Here is a 20,644-nt window from a genome sequence, read left to right on the forward strand (position 1 = left end):
TTAGCTAACTTCCAGTCATTGGATACAGAAACCAATTTAAAGGACAGGTTACAAACCTTAGTTAATAGTTCCGCAATTTCACATTTGAGTTCTTTCAGAACTCTTGGGTGAATGTCATCTGGTCCCGGTGACTTGTTACTATTAAGTTTATGAATTAATTCCAAAACCTCCTCTAGTGACACTTCAATCTGTGACAATTCCTCAGATTTGTCACCTACAAAGGATGGCTCAGGTTTGGGAATCTCCCTAACATCCTCAGTCATGAAGACTGAAGCAAAGAATTCATTTAGTTTCTCTGCAATTACTTTATCATCTTTAAGTGCTCTTTTTGTATCTCGATCATCCAGGGGCCCCACTGGTTGTTTAGCAGGCTTCCTCCTTCTAATGTACATAAAAAACATTTTGTTATTACCTTTTGAGTTTTTGGCTAGCTGTTCTTCAAACTCCTTTTTGGCTTTTCTCATTACAGTTTCACACTTAATTTGGCAGTGTTTATGCTCCTTTCTATTTACCTCACTAGGATTTAACTTCCACTTTTTAAAAGATGCCTTTTTATCCCTCATTGCTTCTTTTACATAGTTGTTAAGCCACTGTGGCTCTTTTTTAGTTCTTTTATTGTGTTTTTTAATTTGGGGTATACATTTAAGTTGGGCCTCTATTATGTTGTCTTTGAAAAGTGTCCATGCAGCTTGCAGGGATTTCACTCTAGTCACTGTACCTTTTAATTTCTGTTTAACTAACCTCCTCATTTTTGCATCGTTCCCCTTTCTGAAATTAAATGCCACAGTGTTGGGCTGTGGAGTCTTTGCTCTTTCTCCTCATACATTGGGCCAAGTTCTGTAAGTTTTATTCATGCTGAACACCTCAGTATACCCATCTTGACAGGGATGATCAACTGCGGCTGATCGTTCATTCACCGAACAAAACACAAAAGTGAATATATGTTATAGCGTGACTGGTATCATTGCTGTTATTAAAAGTTGCCCAACACTTCCTATTATAAAACCTGGCTTTCAGTTGCTTATAACTTTACCAAACTTTAATTGTTTGGGGTTGATAGTTTCCATAATGAGTGTCTGCCTTATAGGCTAGATTTTTTTGAAAGTTTCAGCCAAAACAGTTCAGCTCTTTCTGGGATCAAGATTAGGGAAAATACAGTGTTTTGCCATTTAAAATAATCCTGACAACCTTCTCTTTGAGAAACTCTCATGCACCGATGTTTTGGAAAAAAAGAGTTGAAATTTGCCAGGGATGTGACTTGTGCTGTTCCTGAGGGATTGGCAAAGTTATAAGCCTTTATAAAATCTATGTTCACACACTTTCAGCAGAGACTTAGAATTTAGCAGCTAAAATCTCCAAAGATTCCATCCTCACTGAGCATGCTCTAGCCCCTCACAACTCCTAGCGCTGACCGGACTGTGCAGGCACCATTTCCACAGAGCAACTGAGCATGTTCCGTGCCACCTTGATTTTAGCATTTCCTAACATTTGAGTGCTTGACTTTGCAACCTTAATGTTCTTTTAACACATTTTTATGTGTAATATATATTAAAATAAAGCTCCTTGTAGACGGCTGGAAATTCCCCTCTCCCCTCCCCCCGGTCCACTGTATAAGATAATAGGTCCCAATTGTGGCACATTAATCATTAATGTTAAAATAGTTACACAGAAACTATCCATTCTTTTTTGCCCCATACTTAGTATTCATGACAGTCCACCAACATTACTGTTAATACTGAAGAAATGATTAAATATTATACTGTAGATGATGCTAAATGGGGTGAAATAAAAAAAGTCACAGCAGGATCCAAATCTCATTACATTTCCTTGATCCACTTCTTAGTTCTATTTATGTGCACTCATTTAAAAGCTGAAAGCCCCCTTAATTCATCTTAAATAGCAATGAATTTGCTTTCTGACAGATGTGATTCTTGCTGCATTGAATGAAAATATGTCAACTGTGCATCACTATTCTGGTTTAATAGAGTTGATGATCATCCTCTTAAAGTGGGGGAGAAAAGCTGACAGTTTTCATTCTTGTTTCTCCTACTCCAAGGGAAAAAAAACTGCGCTGAAGTGAATTGATTAATTAGTAAGGAAGGAACGTTTCTAATTAGGACTGACACTTTCTGACATGCTGTTAGCTGCAAATTGTAGTTTTGAGTATGAACAGCTGCACTTGGTTCTTTACACTACACTCGGTATTTGATTAAACCACATCAAGCTTTCTTGTTTTTGAGCTCACACATTCGAATGGATGATCATCTAACCCACTTCAAACTAGATATGAAGTCTTCTGGGATAAGGTACCACTCCTTACACAGGTGGTACAGCAATTCTTGTGAGATTAAATGTAACAGCTGATCATGCATGAACATCAGTAAATTCAAAAGGACCAAATCTTGACACGAACGACACAGCTACTTTTAATTACTCATTATCTAAGGGAAAAAAAGCAGAAAAATAGAGTTTGATGAGAAAATCTTAAACCACATCTGCATTATTCCACAACATGTAACAATGAAAATGATTTAAATGATTTTGCTCATTCACTGTCAAGTAGTATATATATCAATTCCAAATAATCTCCTACTAGTCAATATCAGAAAGGCAAAGGTATGGCCATTTGTAACTGGTACAGCACACCTAATACAATGAGCCTTAATCCTGCATGGGGCCCCTACGTACTAATATAATAAACATAAATAATATCATTACATTTTAACTACTTCTCAGCCAGGTCAGTTCATACTGGAATTAATTTATTTATTGTAAGTTAATAAAGAACATTTTCTCGGACAAAGCCTGTTCATCCAGAGGATCAAAGGTTGGATGATTTCCACTCGGGCTCCGTTAGACTGAAATTCTCAGAGTAAAACACAATTTAATGTGACTTTAGTATGGGCATGTCTACATATGAAATTTATTTTGGATTAACTTGATTTTTTGGGGGATAAATTGCCTTGTGTCCACTCAAAGTTTTTTTCTCAATCACTTGGTGTCTCAATACTCATTAAAAAATCCACTTTGGAAGTGAATTTCCATAATACGGTTAGCATGAACATATCCCCAGTTTGAATTAACAATTCCTCCTCTGTCAGACCTCCCACTGCTTTCCCACACTGCTTTGCTGCACACCTAGGTCAACCTGTTTGTTTACTGTGTGCCCCCTCTACCACCCTAGGGTCATCTTGACCAGATATCACCTTCCTGTTTAAATGCTGGTGCTCAGCAAGGCAACCCCACTGCATTTCAGCTCCCAGACTCCAATACTGATTATATAGACATTCACCTGCATGGTCCTATGCAGAGGTCCTAGACTTCCTTGCCATCTCAGGAGAGGAGTAGATCCAATCTCACCTGAACAGCAGTCACCAGAACACCAAGATAAATGAGAGGATATAAGACCAAATGAAGGAGAGGGATCAGTCCTGTGGCCCAGGCCAGTGCTCCAACAAAGAGAAGTCGCCCCAGCTGGGTTATATAAATGTCAAGGAGAATAAGAGGATCCATGGAAGAGCTCGCAAGACCTGTGTCTACTATGAAGAGACTGACTGGACTTTTGCACGGGGGGTCACCACTGAACTCCAGAATATTGTGGACACTGGACACCCCCATGGATGCTGACCAGGACTCTGAGAAGGAAGAAATTGCCCCAGACAGCCAGGATCACTGTGATAGGGTGCAGTCCTGGGAGCTGTGGGAACCACTCTAACCACTCAGTTGGGTTGGCCCTGCTCACACTGCTTGGGGACACAGCCAGCCTAACCCTACCCCTGTTATCACCCAACACGACAGCAGGTGGCGCCACACATACAAACTGAGCTACCTGAGAAAGCAGTTTCTCCCAAGCCACTCAGATACATGCAGCAGACAGCAGCCAATTTCCCAGCTTTCCAGACTCACACTCCACACTGGAGTATAAACCTAAAATTATACCGGGAACTGTACAGCACAAGCTCATAAAATTCGCCTCCTCCCTCAATGTGGAGAGGAATATGCACCAGCCTTTTGCCCCCGAGTTATGATTCCCACACACTTCACTCCAACTCACTGGTTTAGATAAAGCAAAAACAAGTTTATTAACTATAAAGGATATATTTTAAGTGATTATAAGGGATAGAAAACAGATCAAAGCAGATTAATTAGCAAATAAACAAAAGACACAAACTAAGCTTAATATACTAAATAGATTGGACATCAGTAGCAGATTCTCACCCTAAGAGATGATACAAGCAGGCTGCAGATTCTTAAGGAGTAAACTGCACTTGCCTTGACAGCTTGGAATCCCCAGGTGTTTCATTCACAGGCTAGAAATCCCATTAGCCTGGGTCCAGCAATCCCCCGAGGTCAGTCTTTGTTCCTCAAGTGTTTTCAGGAGTCTTCTTGCGTGGGGAGTGAAGAACACCAGATGATGTCACTCCCTGCCTTATACAGCTTTTGCATATGGCGGGAATCCTTTGTTTCAAAGCTTGGTTCCCAGACCAGTCTGTGGAAAAATACTGACATCCCAAGATGGAGTCCAGCATCATGTGATCTGATCACATGTCCTTGTAGAGTCATAGGAGCCATTACTTGGAGGCTGTCTGTAGTGTTCTCAGGAAGGCTCCCCAGATAGGAGGTAAGCTTCTCCTAAGGCCTATTGCTTTTTCCTAATGGCCTAATGCCCTGAATAAGCCCTTCCCAACCAGCTATCTAAATTGAAAGCGTCTTGTCTAGTTGGCGTTACCCAGGTGTAACTAGATTTGAAATACAGCTACATAGTCAATATTCATAACTTCAGATACAAAAATGATACATGCATACAAATAGGATAATCATATTCAGCAAATCATAACTTTTCCAATGACACCTCACAGGACTAATCTTGCATAAAATGCATCATAATTATGCTATAATAATATCATAACAATATCACTGCAAAGAATATGGGGTGCAGTGTCGTACTCTTCACCTTGCAAAACTCCAAGGCAGGGTCCAGAGCAGAAACAGTTCGGGACACCCAGGAGACTCTGAATCTCATCCTGACAGTGCTCGGAGGAGACCTCTTCCAGTAAGTATTAGGTGCTGTATATTACAATGCACAAGGGGATTTCAACAACTTTATTTCAGGTATGGTCAAAGTGCTGCCATGCTGGGCAGATGTGAGTTAGGAGTCTCTCTCTGCCTCCTTGGCTTCTATTTCCCTCTCCTCCCCTAGTATGCTCACAATGTTGGGCTCACCAGGGAATTTCAGCTCCAAAACATTTATTTCTCTTGAAATATCAAAGCCCACAACTGTCTGCAAAATGTGCCAGGACCCCCATTTCCCATGCTGTTTAAATCTCCCTCCCCTTCCCGATGGACTGCTCCTCCCCGTCTCCCTGCTCAAGATGGGTTCAAAATGCATTATATGGCAGGCAAATTTATTGTAGCGGCAGATACAGAAAGAAAAAAACAAGAGGAAAAGTACTTTGGATCACACTTTCATTCATGACCTCAGTCTTTAGCTACACTGAGATTTGATTGCACAAAGCAGACTACAGAAATATTTTAAAATGCACAATAAGGTGTCATGGCTATCTGCCAAATTCCACTTAGGGTAAGATCCTGGCTCAGCCTACACACTGGCATAGGGCAACACAGCAGCATAAAGCGCAACTTACCCCTTGTATACAAGTCACAGCACAGCGGGTGGACAAAGGCAGGGAGAAACAGCCTCTGTGGGATTGCTACTCTCTCTTTTGTGCCTTTCCCCTTCTCCCATACACACTAGCCAACACAACTGAGCTGGCATCAACAGAAAAGTGATCTGTGATTGGAAAAGGGTTGATGCAAATTACTTCCCCTCTGGAGCAAGCAGGGAATCAGGGACCAAATTGTCACGGAGTCACAATTTGATCCCTGGCACACTCCTGGGGCAGCATAACTATAGGCTGCCTTTTATGCAGAGTCAGTGAGCTAGCCTTTAATTAGCATGTTCCTGTTTCCATCGTGGCATGTGCCAATTAAGAGGGCAATACTATATTTTAAAACTGCTCAGCTCTTTATACACTTGGAAACAACTCTGCTCCATTACAACTAGCTTTACTTCACATCTTAAAATAAGTACATACAAAAATAAATCTGTGTTAAAAAGTTGTAACTTGAAGAACGCATTGATTTCCTCAAATCACCACTATTCTGTATATGGAGGGAGAGAAAGAATTGGCAATACAAGTTAAACTAAACAGATTAAACTGAAATGTATTCCCTTCTCTCCAAATAATCACCACTCATCTTAATATCCAGTTAGAAACAATAAAAAGGGATGAAGTAGTAGTCCAATGCCAAGACTGAAAAATATCTACATTCAACGATAGCACTAAGGATGAGTCACAATGCAATGTTTGTTTTCCAGCCAAAGGGCAATATATTTCATTCAGTATTTCACCTGGAAGCTGGCTTCTAAATACAACATGTTAAGCGTGAAGGCAAGTAAAGTGCTATAACTAGAATGTCTTTGAAAGATCTGACATACGGATGCCAGTGAGCCATGAGCAGGGCCAGACACATGAAAGGTCAGATCTTTGACAGATCCTTTTGCATTATCTTTACCTATGTTTTACTTTATTATCAGCTCTCAACTTTATTATTAATTATGCTATTAATAGTTCATAATTCCAGAATGGCTGCCATTATCTAACCCTTCAGTTTTCAGAGTTGTTTGTTGCAGATACTTTGCCTTATTATGGCCCCAATCCAGCAAAGCACTTCTGCACATGGATAACTTTAAGCATGTGAGCAGTCCCAATGCTGAAGTGTTCTGCTGGCTTGTAACCTAAATCTGGTTAGATGGGCTGCTATTAAGGGACAGGACTGCTATGGAACTACAGTATGAGCAGGGGCTCTTAGAGACAGGCAAGAACTTTGGGAAGATGACACGTTACAACAGCTGTCATGTTGGCAGGGCTGGATTACGACATTCTGAGACCCTAAGCTATGTCAAGTGTAAGAGGCCCCATACCATAAAAAAAAATTATTTGATGATTTTCACAGAAAGGACATTGAATATATATACATGAAAGCTCTTTATTTGCATATATACAAAGGCGAAGTTGTAAAAATAGAATAATAATCTAACTAAAACACATCTTGCAATATGCCTGTCTGAATTATAAAATAGTTTCAAATTAACATATTTTTGTCTATGATTTCTTAGTTAGTAGCTACGAAAACTTTATAGCAACAACAAAGCAGTTACTTACACAGACCAGCTTACTTAATAGAAGCAGTACTACCTGCAGTATGTCTGTTTGCAAATCATATTAAATTTAAAACTGAAATTTAAAACATTTTCTTTTGTGATTTTTGGAGAGCAAAATCATTGATGATGTCCTCAAATGATAAGCTATGGAGTTTGTCACTTTCAATGCACAGAATGCTTAGGGCAAATAGCTTTTCTAGCAGCATTTTCTAGGCAGACATCTCTCTTTGTGTTCGCTTCTCTATCCTCTGTCCCCCCCAGGACCACTAATTAGTCTCGAGTAAACACCTCGGACACGCAGAGTGACAACAAGTGCTATGCACGAAAGAGAAAGAAAGAATTTACCAGAAAAAAGACTGGTAATCTCTAGACTGGCATTGAGAAAGTGAGATAAACTAATCTATAGTCAAGCAAATATAATAAATATTATAGGCTTTAATAGCCTATAAATCATATATGCACATAGTTTGAAATAACTTGCTCACCAAGTACTCAGAATATTTTGATATATATGTATATTTTCCTTCACTTCTCAAAACCCTCTATTTATCCTTTCATCAGCACTCTCTGATATTTATTAAGGTTTCCGAAACTGACAGAGGGAAGCCAACACAAATTTATCCTCCTCAAGATCCACTTGACCCAAGTCCATAAGACAATCACCTGCAAACTCAATCATGTGAAGCATGGATAGCGCATGAAGCAGAAAGCAGCGTGCACACTAAAATACACAATTGTACATGTACACAGATCAAAAAAAGAAAGAACACACTAACACTTAAGAAAAGGAAGAAAAACATGAGCGAAGGCACTACTACTAAACGTGCTAGACTGTAAACAAAAGATGGCAGCCTTCCGGCTATTATCTGCCAAGGGGACGCTATACATGATGTCACTCCTAAGACAAGTCCCATACGAGTATGAGCTTGGCGGGATTGCTTCACGACACTGCTGTCTCAGATCTCACATTTTTCACAATTTTATCAGCAGTGAGATTATTTATTTATTTAAATAAGTTATGAGGTATGGTCAGAATTTTACCAGTAGCAGCTGGCCAACAAAATGCTGCCTTAGGAGACAGATAGCAGACTTACTCGTAGAAATACTAATTTTACAAATACAATTATCATTTTTTTCTCAGTCCTGGCCTTCCGCCTGTCTATAATGAACAATTAGTGAAGAGTAATGGTAGGACAAGGGTATTTGTGTAATCAGATGTGAATATGTTTGTCATATTTGAATGAAAATGTCTATATTTAGAGAGAACCTTCTTTTTCCCATATCTCCTTTATTTATCAACCGATTTTGATAAAATTGGAAATGGAGTCAGTTTTTTTCTTTTTTAGAGGCCCCTCATACTGTGAGGTCCTAAGCTGTAGCTTAGTTAGTTTATGCTTTAATCCGGTGCTGCATGTAGAAATCCAATAAACTGGATTCAGATGGAATGATGTAGTTGAATATAAAGAAAGAGGAACCAATTGAATATAAAGAAAGAGGAACAATTCCAAAGCAAGGAAGGCCCTGTAAAAATAAGTATTAATAAGCAGCGGGTAAGCAAATGCCTGGTAACTGATGAACATACAGAATAGATCAGTCAGTCAATGTGATCCATATGCTAGGACATTAAAGGAATTAGTAAAACTTATTGTACACCTGATAATTATTTTAGAAAAATATAGAGGAAGTACTGGAAGGACTGAAAAAAGCACAGAGTGCTGATTTGCAAAAATGAAAGAGGACTGGTCCTAGTAATTACTGTCAAATTCATCCTTGGTGTCACTGTGTTGGGATGAATTTGGTTCAGAGAGGACTGGAGAACTATGGGCAGTTCACAGCCTGGATTTATTAAGGGGAGGTTGTGTATGTGGTGAGGGGACTCTCAAGCTTATACCCACCTTCCTCTGAGTTGTTTTTTTCTGCCACCCACACACATCCCTCTCCTTCCATCATTTGTGTGCAAATTACACTTGTTTTGCCCTGCTAACGTAAGAACATAAGAATGGCCATACTGGGTCAGACCAAAGGTCCATCTAGCCCAGTATCCTGTCTACCGACAGTGACCAATGCCAGGTGCCCCAGAGGGAGTGAACCTAATAGGTAATGATCAAGTGATCTCTCTCCTGCCATCCATCTCCATCCTCTGACAAACAGAGGCTAGGGACACCATTCCTTACCCATCCTGGCTAATAGCCATTAATGGACTTAACCTCTCTGAATTTATCCAGTTCTCTTTTTAAATGAATGCCAAAATTGGAGCAAGTTACATCTGTTTTCTGAACCAGTCATACTCAATGTGTAAGGTCATCATTAACATCACTCCTAAATTTGGTTCAATGTGTTTTTATTATTATTTATTTTTCAACTCTTCCAACCTCCCCTGTCTTTCCACCCCCAACTTTTCCTTTTTCAACCGTGTCATTTGAGGATATTAAGTGGGTTTCCACTTCTAAGACCATGATATTCGAATTTGCTTTAAGACAAATGCTAAAAACCTGTTGAGATTTATTTTCATAGACTGTGTGACATTAGTCTCTGACAGTCAAATAATTGATTCTCATTTGTTGTTGCTAAGACTGCATTACTACCATTCATCTTCTTGCACCAGCTATTGAATCCTTCTATTGGTGTATATTGATTTGGCTGGCAACATCAACATGTTGAGGTTCTGTGTTTAACTTATGTCTAGTCTTGCTTTCAGTAACCAATATACTGCAGTAAAAGGTGGCATATTTATTTTTGTCTGAGAAACATACCTAAATTAGCTAATTTCTATTTGAATAATGCCAGCCCCATGAGAAACAAATCTGTGTCTGCTTGAATCAATTATTTAATTCTTGGCTTATTAGTCTTCCAGACCAGCTTGTTAGAATGCTTCAGAGGAGTCAAAGCTCTGTGTTTAGTGTTCTAGATCAAGTAGAACACATCTCTTGGTTTTAAAACTTATCTTCCAATGTAAAATCATATTCTCCTGCTATCCTAAATGATTTAAAGGTGAGGGTAAAGAGGAGCTTCCCTTGGTTTTTGGGAAAAATTCAAAATGGTAAATTTGGTCAACAATGTTTTTCTTGATGCTAAATACATTATATTATTTCCTAACAAATTTGATGTTGAAGAGAAGAGTGGGAATTGAGGATTTCTTTTGAAAGTTACCTTGTTAGAGCTGGTGTAGCCATGTCAGTTTGCACTCCAATAGCCATAGGAACCCCTCCACAGCGGATATTTCCCAGTTCCTCTGCCACTGCAATGCTATAGGAGAAGTCCAAGCCCATGCCGCCATATTCTGACAAGGAGAAAACAGCAATCATATTAACATTCTTTGTTAAGAGAAAAGAAAACCTATTTAATTACAATCGTCTACAAGCTGGGGCTATTATACAGTTTCCAAATATTTAACAATGATCTTTTATTCCAGCATAGTGCTGCTACAGCTATTTAAAAATTAGTTTAAAATTACAATTCCCATATCATTCCATACATATTCCATATTCAGGACATAGTAAGATCTCAAAAACTACGCAGAATCAGGCCATGACAATAGCTGGATGGAAAACTGAGGGATTGTAGAAAATGGTGATTTAGTAGGTGATGCTGTTCCCTCTGAGTTAGCACTGAGTCTATACCCAAGAACAATGTCAGGTAGAAGTGTGCTGCTGTATATGCATATATGTCCTAACTATTTATGGTCATTAAAGCACTTTTCACTAGAACAGAGGCAATGACCCTGGTGTCTTGCACAAATTCCAGTATGGGTCTTTGTACCTCCTTACATTTCATACTACAGTTTCAATTAAAGAGGATATTATTCTTCATCTCTTCCCCAAGTGAGACAGTGTTGCCTAATACTAATACACACTGTGTATTGCACCCAAGAAAGAGCTGAGTTTCCATGGGGCGGAGGGGATGATTCCTATACTTGTAATTTATATGCAAGATGAATTATTATATTATTATGATGATTTGACTGAATAGTTTGATTAGGTGGCATTTTACTACTTTAATTAACTCATTGGAAACTCACCCCAACAGAGGAAATTTAAAACAAACGGTGATGGAAAAATATCCTGGGTCTCAGCCACCTGTGTTCTGTTTGTTCTGTTCCCATGAGCAGCTATGCTTGTTGACATCACACATTTGCTATCTGAGCTTACCCTTAAATCGAACTTCCGTGAAGTGTGCATTATAACACCGATAGCCAAATTAAAAACCACACAGCCCATATAAACCTATCACTTTGTACACTATTATCTGTTTCCTAAACCCACAGGGAGTGCCTTTGTACATCCTCTTTGTGCAGAAGGAGAGGAAGCCACAAATTCAAAAGGCAAAGTTTGAGTTTTAGTTTTCTGTGGTGCACCTGCATAATATAGCCTGACTGCACAGGATTTTCAGTATAGTGAAATTACTTTATTTCAAAACTTAGTTCAGCACACACCCTGAAAAAGCCCATACTTTGTTTTTAATTAAAAAAATTAAAAAAACCTCCCACAGACAGTGGAATTGACAATCATATGGGGATGTCTACAACAGAATATGTTAATATTACAACAGCCCTAGCAATGAAGAGACCAGCTGGCAAAGGTTAAAGACAAAAAGGATTTCATGGCTAGCAATATATTAATTGGCTACCCAAACATTGTTTTGATAGGCTTCCATGCCTGAGATTTTTTTTACAAGTCAATAACATTTCAGATTAGAAAGTAGGCTAGTCAATGCATCACTTTCCCAGAGCAATGAGTAGTGTAGACTATCACCACACTCCCCCTGCGGAAATAAAGAGAAAAAGAATCGCATGTGACAGATGCCAGGCAGATGTCAGTCATGCAATGTTATTGTAGCTGTGTCAGTCAGGATATTACAGAGACAAGGTGGGTGAGGTAATATCTTTTATTGGACCAATTTCTGTTGGTGAGAGACAAGCTTTCAAACTTAGGGTATGTCTACACTCCGGGATTAATCCGAATTTATAGAATTCGATTTTTGGCAACAGATTGTATAAAGTCGAATGTATGCGGCCACACTAAGCACATTAATTCGGCAGTGTGCATCCATGTTCCAGGGCTGGCGTCGATTTCCGGAGCGTTGCACTGTGGGTAGGTATCCCATAGCTATCCCATAGTTCCCGCAGTCTCCTCCGCCCATTGGAATTCTGGGTTGAGATCCCAATGCCTGATGGGGCCAAAAACATTGTCGCGGATGGTTCTGGGTACATCCTCCCCTTCCCTCCGGGAAAGCAATGGCAGACAACCGTTTCGCGCCTTTTTCCTGGGTGAACAGTGCAGACGCCATACCGCGGCAAGCATGGAACCCGCTCAGCTCAAGACAGCAGTCATGAACATTGTAAACACCTCGCTCGTTATCGGGCAGTTTATGCTGAACCAGAACCTGCAAAACCAGGCAAGGAGGAGGCAGCGACTGTAGTGCGGCGACAAGAGTGATGAGGACATGGACATGGAATTCTATCAAACCATGGGCCCCAGCGCTTTGGAGATCATGCTGTTAACAGGGCAGGTTATAGCTGTGGAACGCCGATTCTGGGCCCGGGAAACAAGCACAGACTGGTGGGACCGCATGTGTTGCAGGTGTGGGACGATTCCCAGTGGCTGCGAAACTTTCGCATGCGTAAGGGCACTTTCATGGAACTTTGTGAGTTGCTGTCCCCTGCCCTGAAGCGCCAGAATACCAAGATGAGAGCAGCCCTCACAGTTGAGAAGCGAGTGGCGATAGCCCTGTGGAAGCTTGCAACGCCAGACAGCTACTGGTCAGTCTGGAATCAATTTGGAGTGGGCAAATCTACTGTGGGGGCTGCAGTGATGCAAGTAGCCAAAGCAATCACTGAGCTGCTGCTACCAAAGGTAGTGACTCTGGGAAACGTGCAGGTCATAGTGGATGGCTTTGCTGCAATGGGATTCCCTAACTGTGGTGGGGCGATAGATGGAACCCATATCCCTATCTTGGCACCGGAGCACCAGGGCAGCCAGTACATAAACCGCAAGGGGTACTTTTCAATGGTGCTGCAAGCACTTGTGGATCACAAGGGACGTTTCACCAACATCAATGTGGGTTGGCCAGGAAGGGTTCATGACGCTCGTGTCTTCAGGAACACTACTCTGTTTAAATGGCTGCAGCAAGGGACTTACTTCCCAGACCAGAAAATAACCATTGGGGATGTTGAAATGCCTATAGTTATCCTTGGGGACCCAGCCTACCCCTTAATGCCATGGCTCATGAAGCCATACACAGGCAGCCTGGACAGTAGTCAGGACCTGTTCAACTTCAGGCTGAGCAAGTGCAGAATGGTGGTGGAATGTGCATTTGGATGTTTAAAAGGTCGCTAGCGCACTTTACTGACTCGTTCAGACCTCAGCCAACCCAGTATTCCCATTGTTATTGCTGCTTGCTGTGTGCTCCACAATCTCTGTGAGAGTAAGGGGAGACATTTATGGCGGGGTGGGAGGCTGAGGCAAATCGCCTGGCTGCTGATTACACGCAGCCAGACACACCAGGAAGCGCTGCGCATCAGAGAAGCTTTGAAAACCAGTTTCATGACTGGCCAGGCTACCGTGTGAAAGTTCTGTTTGTTTCTCCTTGATGAAAACCCACCCCCTTGACTGACTCGTTCTCTGTAAGCAACCACCCTCCCACTTCGATCCAATTTGCTTTCAAAGGAAATAAAGTCACTATCATTTAAAAATCATGCATTCTTTATTAATTGATTATAAAAAGAGGGAGAGAACTGACAAGGTAGCCCAGGTGGGCTTTGGGAGAAGGATAGGAGGGAAGGAAAAGGCCACTAAAAAAGTTCAATATAATGACAGCCTTTTGGTTGGGCTGTCCACTGGGGTGGCGTGGGAGGGTGCACGGAGCCTCCCCCTCCCCCCCCGCGATCTTACACGAAGAGGCTATGGAACATGGTGAGGGGGGAGGGAGGTTATATAGCGGCTGTAGCAGCACTCTGTGCTCCTGCTGCTGTTCCTGAAGATCCACCAGATGCCAGAGCATGTCCATTTGATCACGCAGCAGCCCCAGCGTTGCAGCCTGCCACCTCTCATCTCAAGCGTCCCTCGTGGCCTCACGTTCACTGGCATCTTTCCTGTACCTTGATACCGTGTCCTTCCACTCATTCAAATGAGCTCTTTCATTGTGGATGGATTCCATGATTTCCGAGAACATTTCGTCTCGCGTCCTCTTTTTTTGATGCCTTATCTGAGATAGCCTTCGGGACGGAGGAGGGAGGCTTGAAAAATTTGCAGCTGTGGGAGGGAGGGAAAAAAAGGTAGAGAAGTATTTAAAAAGATACATTTTACAGAACAATGCTTATACTGTTTCACGATGAACAACACTTTTCACATTACATAGCACATGATTTCGGTACAAAGTCGCATTTTGCATCTTAATATTGAGTGCCTGCGGCTTTGGTGTTAGACAGCACAGACGCAGGTCCGGGCACCAGAATTCAGCTTGCATGCGGCCATGGTAAGCCATTGTCTTTCGGCTTCTGCAGCTTTCCTACAAGCAGCGCCCTCCTTTCCCACATACCAAGCAAAGCCCATTGAGTGCTGCAGTTTTCCTGTTAACGTGCAGCAGCAGAAACCAAACTAATCCCCCCCCCATCCAATTCTCTGGGATGATCGCTTTATCCCTCCCCCCACCGCGTGGCTGGTATCAGGGAAGATCCCTGCAGAAACCAAACTAACCCCCCTCCCCATCCAATTCTCTGGGATGATCACTTTATCCCTCCCCCACCGCGTGGCTGGTATCAGGGAAGATCCCTGCTAGCCAAACATGAAAAAGCTCAGCGCCAATGATTTCCTCTCTCTCCCCCCCTCGCCCTCCCCCCGCTTGGCTAACTGCAGGGACGGATTTCTTTTCAGCCACTGGCAAACAGCCCAGTAGGAACGGCCACTTCTGTCCCCTTAATTAAATTCCCATATTTCAACCAGGTTACCATGAACGATATCACTCTCTTGAGGATAACACAGCGAGATAAAGAACGGATGTTGCTTGAATGCTAGCAAACACTGGGACCATACGCTGCCAGGCTTTGTCATGCAATGATACCAGATTACTTGCTACTAGCATGACGTGGTCAAGTGTCCTACCATGGAGGATGAAATAAGGCTGCACTGCCAAGAAACCTTGTGGAAAGGTTTTTGGATTACCTCCAGAAGAGCTTCATGGAGATGTCCCTGGAGGATTTCCGCTCCATCCCCAGACATGTTAACAGACTTTTTCAGTAGCTGCACTGGCCACAAATGCATCCCAAGTCCTCAGGGCAAATTAATCATTAAAAAACACTTGCTTTTAAATCATGTTTTATATTTACAAAGGTACACTCACCGGAGGTCCCTTCCATGGCCTCATTGTCTGGGGGCTGGGAGGGTGCTTCAGTCAGGCTGAGAAAAAGATCCTGGCTGTTGGGGAGAACGGAGTGCTGTGTGCTCTCCACAAGCTCGTCGTCATCCTCCTCATCATCATCTTCCCCATCCGCAGAATCCTCAGGCATGGCTGAGATTACCCACGCCTCAGAATCCACGGTCAGAGGTGGCGTAGTGGTGGCGGCCCCCCCCTAGAATTGCATGCAGCTCAGCGTAGTAGCGGCATGTCTGCGGCTCTGACCCGGAGCGACCGTTTGCCTCCTTTGTTTTCTGATAGGCTTGTCTGAGCTCCTTAACTTTCATGAGGCACTGTAGTGAGTCCCTATTGTGGCCTCTCTCCATCATGCCCCTGGAGATTTTTTCAAATATGTTGGCATTTCGTCTTTTGGAACGTAGTTCCGCTAGCACGGAATCCTCTCCCCATATAGCGATCAGATCCAGTACCTCCCATACGGTCCATGCTGGTGCTCTTTTTCGATTCTCGGACTGCATGGTTACCTGTGCTGATGAGCTCTGCATGGTCACCTGTGCTCTGCATGCTGGGCAAACAGGAAATGTAATTCAAAAGTTCACGGGGCTTTTCCTGTCTACCTGGCTAGTGCATCCGAGTTCAAATTGCTGTCCAGAGAGGTCACAATGGTGCACTGTGGGATAGCTCCCGGAGGCCAATACCGTCGAATTGCAGCCACACTAACCCCATTCGAAATGGCAATACCGATTTCAGCGCTACTCCCCTCGTCGGAGAGGAGTACAGATATCTATATTAAGAGCCCTTTATATCGAAGTAAAGGGCTTCGTTGTGTGGACGGGTGCAGGGTTAATTCAGTTTAATGCTGCTAAATTCAAGATAAACTCCTAATGTAAACCAGGCCTTACAAAGAGCTCTTCTTCAGGTCTGGGAAACTCACTCAGAGTGTCCCAGCTAAATACAAGATGGAACAGATTGTTTAGCATAAGTAGTTAACACATATTTCAAGAGACCATTCAAGGTGAAAGTGGCCTGTTAACACTCCTCCAGTCATAAGGAGGAAAGGAAGGGGTGGAAGCAGCTGGAGGGAGAGGGGGAGGAAAGGGAGAGAGGGTTGTTAGTAGGTTATAGATTATTGTAATAAAAAATAAATCCAGGTGTCTTTATTCAGTCCATGATTTTTAGTGTCTAGCAAAATTATGAATTTAAGCTCCTAGGCTCATCTTTTGAAAGTGTTGCGAAGGTTTTCTTTGAGGATGAGGACTGAAATGTCAGATATACAGTGATCACTTTGTGCGTGAACACTTTTCACAAAGCGATCACTCTGTATCTGGGAGCTTAAATTCATAATTTTGCTAGACACTAAAAATCATGAATGGAATAGAGACACTGGAGTTTTGGCTTATTATGGCTATTATGGAATAGCCTTTTAGGTGGGATGGTGAAAATACCCAACTAAGATGCATGAATAACTATCTTTACATGTCATATAATTGGTCTCATATATTTACAGAGCTTTGAAATCTCTTACATTTACCAATTGTCATAAAAAATGAGATTATGTGGAATCACTCCTGATATTTGGTACCCCTTGTAACTCAGTATGAAAACATGTAATTCATTTTTCATGACTCTAGAAAACCAAAAGAAAAATGAGATGATTTCCTGCCTGAACTTGGATCTGAGAGAATTAAAATTTTTATTAAAGTTAATGTTTAAAATTAAATATACGCAAGTTAAGAGGGAAGGTACTGTACATCTGGGGCCTGGCTTAAGTTATGAAGGATTACAGGTATCATTTACGAGGATCACAAGATAAGTACATATCACATAACCAGCATAGACCCAGATTGTGGTGCGGGGGTTTTTAAAGCGTCAGTGGATAAGTGGGCTCGGGTATGCCACCCATGGAATGTATAAAGAGTCCAAGTCAGTATCAGTGTCGCGAATAAGTACATGGGTGGGGTGTGTCCCTTGGTTCGCTAGGGAAGGAAGTGGGTTATTTCCCTGGTCGGTGGTCTTGATTACGCAACGTGGTACTGACGGTGATTCATGATGTGTTCTGTATAGATGTCTCTGGACTACCTGATGGTGTCGGACACCATGAGCAGACATGTCTCATGAGCTGGGCGTAGCGTCGCCCGACTCCACACACTCTCAGTACTGGCTCATTGTGGGGGGTCCCACGAGCCCAGGGCTCCCATGATCAGGGTGTGTATCTGGGCCTCATAGTCTTGGGCTCTCAGATGCCAAGAAGATAACCGAATTAATTGGCAGTTTTCACCAGAACATATCATTTTAAATCAACAGATGCAAAGCTGAAATGTTTAAGCCTTAGTCACCTGTCATAAAGATAGTTCAGAATAACAATTCTAGGATTACAAAAGGCCTTTTGGTTACATAGCTGTTAGTGTTCATTACTAAACTAGTGCATAAATCTCACCATAATTCTCTTCCTGTTTCTTTAACATAAAAAACACAGACCGTTTAAGAGTATTCAATTGCCTTTTCTTCTTGACATATTCAAGATCCCATTACATTCTGGGATGATCAAAGTTAAACAACACAGTTAATACCCCACCTTCTCTTAATTTGTCCATGTTGGTCATTTGTTTCTTCCTGGTAATAGCAAAAATGCCTCATCACACAGAGTGGAACCACCCTATTAGAGTCCAACTCAGCTATAGCTGGATACACAGGTATGTTGCTCAAGTAATACATCTGGATCAGTCCACAAAAATGTTAAAGAAAAACACATGTAAAGCTCTCTACTGTGGAGCAGAATGAATTATACTTTTAATAACCATCTGTGGGCTGGGGCTACAAAATCAGAGCCATATACAACTCTCAATTCACAATGGATCTCCTCCTGATAATGGGTGATTTCGCAAAGACCAAGAGCACCTTGTTTGTATGGTAATTAAACTTTATTAATAAAGTTTCAACATGACTTAGAGGGGGAAAATTAATGCAGGGCACTTTTAGAGCCTTTGCTATTTCTGCACTTTGTTTGACCATTGTATATGTGCACCTGGGGTAACTGCAAATTAGGTATGCCTAAATTATTAGAAATGTGGATGTTATGATATTGTTAGACTTAAGAATTAACTCACTGAGATTAATGTAGTAATTTGAATCTCCCAGAATTGTTTCAGGTTAAGACAGTGCTGTTCTGGGAAGTATTTTGAAGGTTTTCTTCACAATTGCAAGGAGTAGAAAATGTCCCTTTTAAAAAAAAATAAAAAATTAAAGCTTCCGTACTGCAGAATCTGTCATGGAACAGATAAATGCATCAAGCAGGCTGATCAGGCCCACAGGTCATGTGTCTGACATTCCCATAATGAGTTCAAAAGATATCAAGGTCAAACAAGCTAGAGTCACATGTTTAAAGACATCACTTGCAAACAGCTACTTTAACCATCCTCCCATTCCCAGTAACCTCCCTTACATTTTTATTAGGATTTTTATATTTTTAAACATACACAACACGATGTGACCAAATGCCACATATATGTGAGCAATCACAACTGTATAAATCCTATAAATCCCTAAATTTAGGGGGAGGGATAGCTCAGTGGTTTGAGCATTGGCCTGCTAAACCCAGGGTTGTGAGTTCAATCCTTGGAGGGGGCCACTTAGGGATTTGGGGCAAAATCAGTACTTGGTCCTGCTAGTGAAGGCAGGGGGCTGGACTTGATGACCTTTCAAGGTCCCTTCCAGTTCTAGGAGACAGGATATCTCCATTAATTTAATTTAATTTAAGCTTAACAGAACTTCAGAGTTCCCTGATGGTAAAATTCTTTGCAGAGTTCTGTCCCGTAATCCCATACTGTGGGGAATGAGAAGCTCCACATTACAAATAATGTAAAATGTGCACATGACAACAAGAGAAACAGCCTGGGAGGAGATTCAGCAAACTTTCAAAGCCCCAATATTTCAAATAGTCTTATGAACCACCAGCTGTATCAACTCTACATGAGAGAAAACTGAAACTTGGTCCACACACATCAATATACTTCCAACTAATCCCTACAGTATGCGTGTTAATGAAAACCTCCTGAATCCTGAGTCCTCATCCTCTTTCTGCTTTTCATCAACTTGCGTTTTTGTTGTGGTTGGGGGTTGGTTGGATTTTTTGTTTGTTTTTTTATTAGCCATAAATAATACAGAAGCTTAGATTTAATGTCCTGGAGGTTTCAGTACCAGAGAATGTGATCTCAGTTATTAAGAATAATAAAACAAAATTAAAATCCAATTAAGCTCTATGGCAGGGAGAGAAAAAAGAGGGAAGAAGAAATCAAGAGGTTTATGAGCCTGATACTGCACAGTTCCAAGTCCCTCCTGCAGTGGAGAGCAGCCTCAGCTCTCATTGTAATGCAAAGCCAGTTCTAATGAGGCTTCCAACCCAATTCTGCAGGCTAACAGAAACGTCAAATCCATATCCTAGCTTTCATGTGCTTTTCAATGCAGACCTCCAGACTAAAAGGCTGTCAATCAGTAATTACTGCAGTATCTCATGATGAGCATAAAACGCATTGTTGTGATTTGTTTTCACATAGTTGTTCAGACTTCATTTACCATTTTTCCAGTGAATTCTCTGTTGGGGACAAGTTTAGTTAGCAGGGGAGATTGCTGCCCTCCAACCAAGAGGCTACCACCCTTCTGACAAAAGGCAAATATTGCAGCAACAGCCTTTGACCAGGTAGGTAAGACACCCAATCCTGTTGACATCATTCTGAGTCAGCCATCAGAGTCAGCACCAAAGCAACACCAGAATAACACCCTTCCCTACAGGCTGAATGTGTCTTTAGTCACAAACTCAGTGCCTGCCAGACCTCATAGAAGACATGAACTCTGCCTCCCATGGTAGAAAAGAACACAGCCAGCTCAGTTACTCTGCTACATTTTAATTATTTCCAAAAGAGTAAACACACACAGAATTCTAAATGTGTCAGAAATACAAAGGATGCAGCATATTAATATGGGGGCTTGGCACAATCTGATTTTTATTTTTTATAATTTCAGCAGATAATATTAATGTTTATTTCTGAGCTTTTTTATTGTTATTGATTTAGA

The 20,644-nt window shown here is 41.5% G+C and overlaps 1 protein-coding gene across 1 annotated transcript in view; it reads right to left on the bottom strand.

Annotated features, from left to right (window-relative positions):
* LOC128832813 (probable acyl-CoA dehydrogenase 6) overlaps positions 1-20,644 on the bottom strand; it is a 147,574-nt gene that overhangs the window by 27,879 nt on the left and 99,051 nt on the right. Inside the window, exon 3 of the mRNA XM_054020441.1 lies at positions 10,376-10,505. Within this exon, the coding sequence (XP_053876416.1) occupies positions 10,376-10,505 (130 nt within the window). The remainder of the gene's footprint in view (positions 1-10,375; positions 10,506-20,644) is intronic.

Source organism: Malaclemys terrapin, chromosome 2 (genome assembly GCF_027887155.1).
Source record: "Malaclemys terrapin pileata isolate rMalTer1 chromosome 2, rMalTer1.hap1, whole genome shotgun sequence".
Lineage (NCBI taxonomy): Eukaryota > Metazoa > Chordata > Testudines > Emydidae > Malaclemys > Malaclemys terrapin.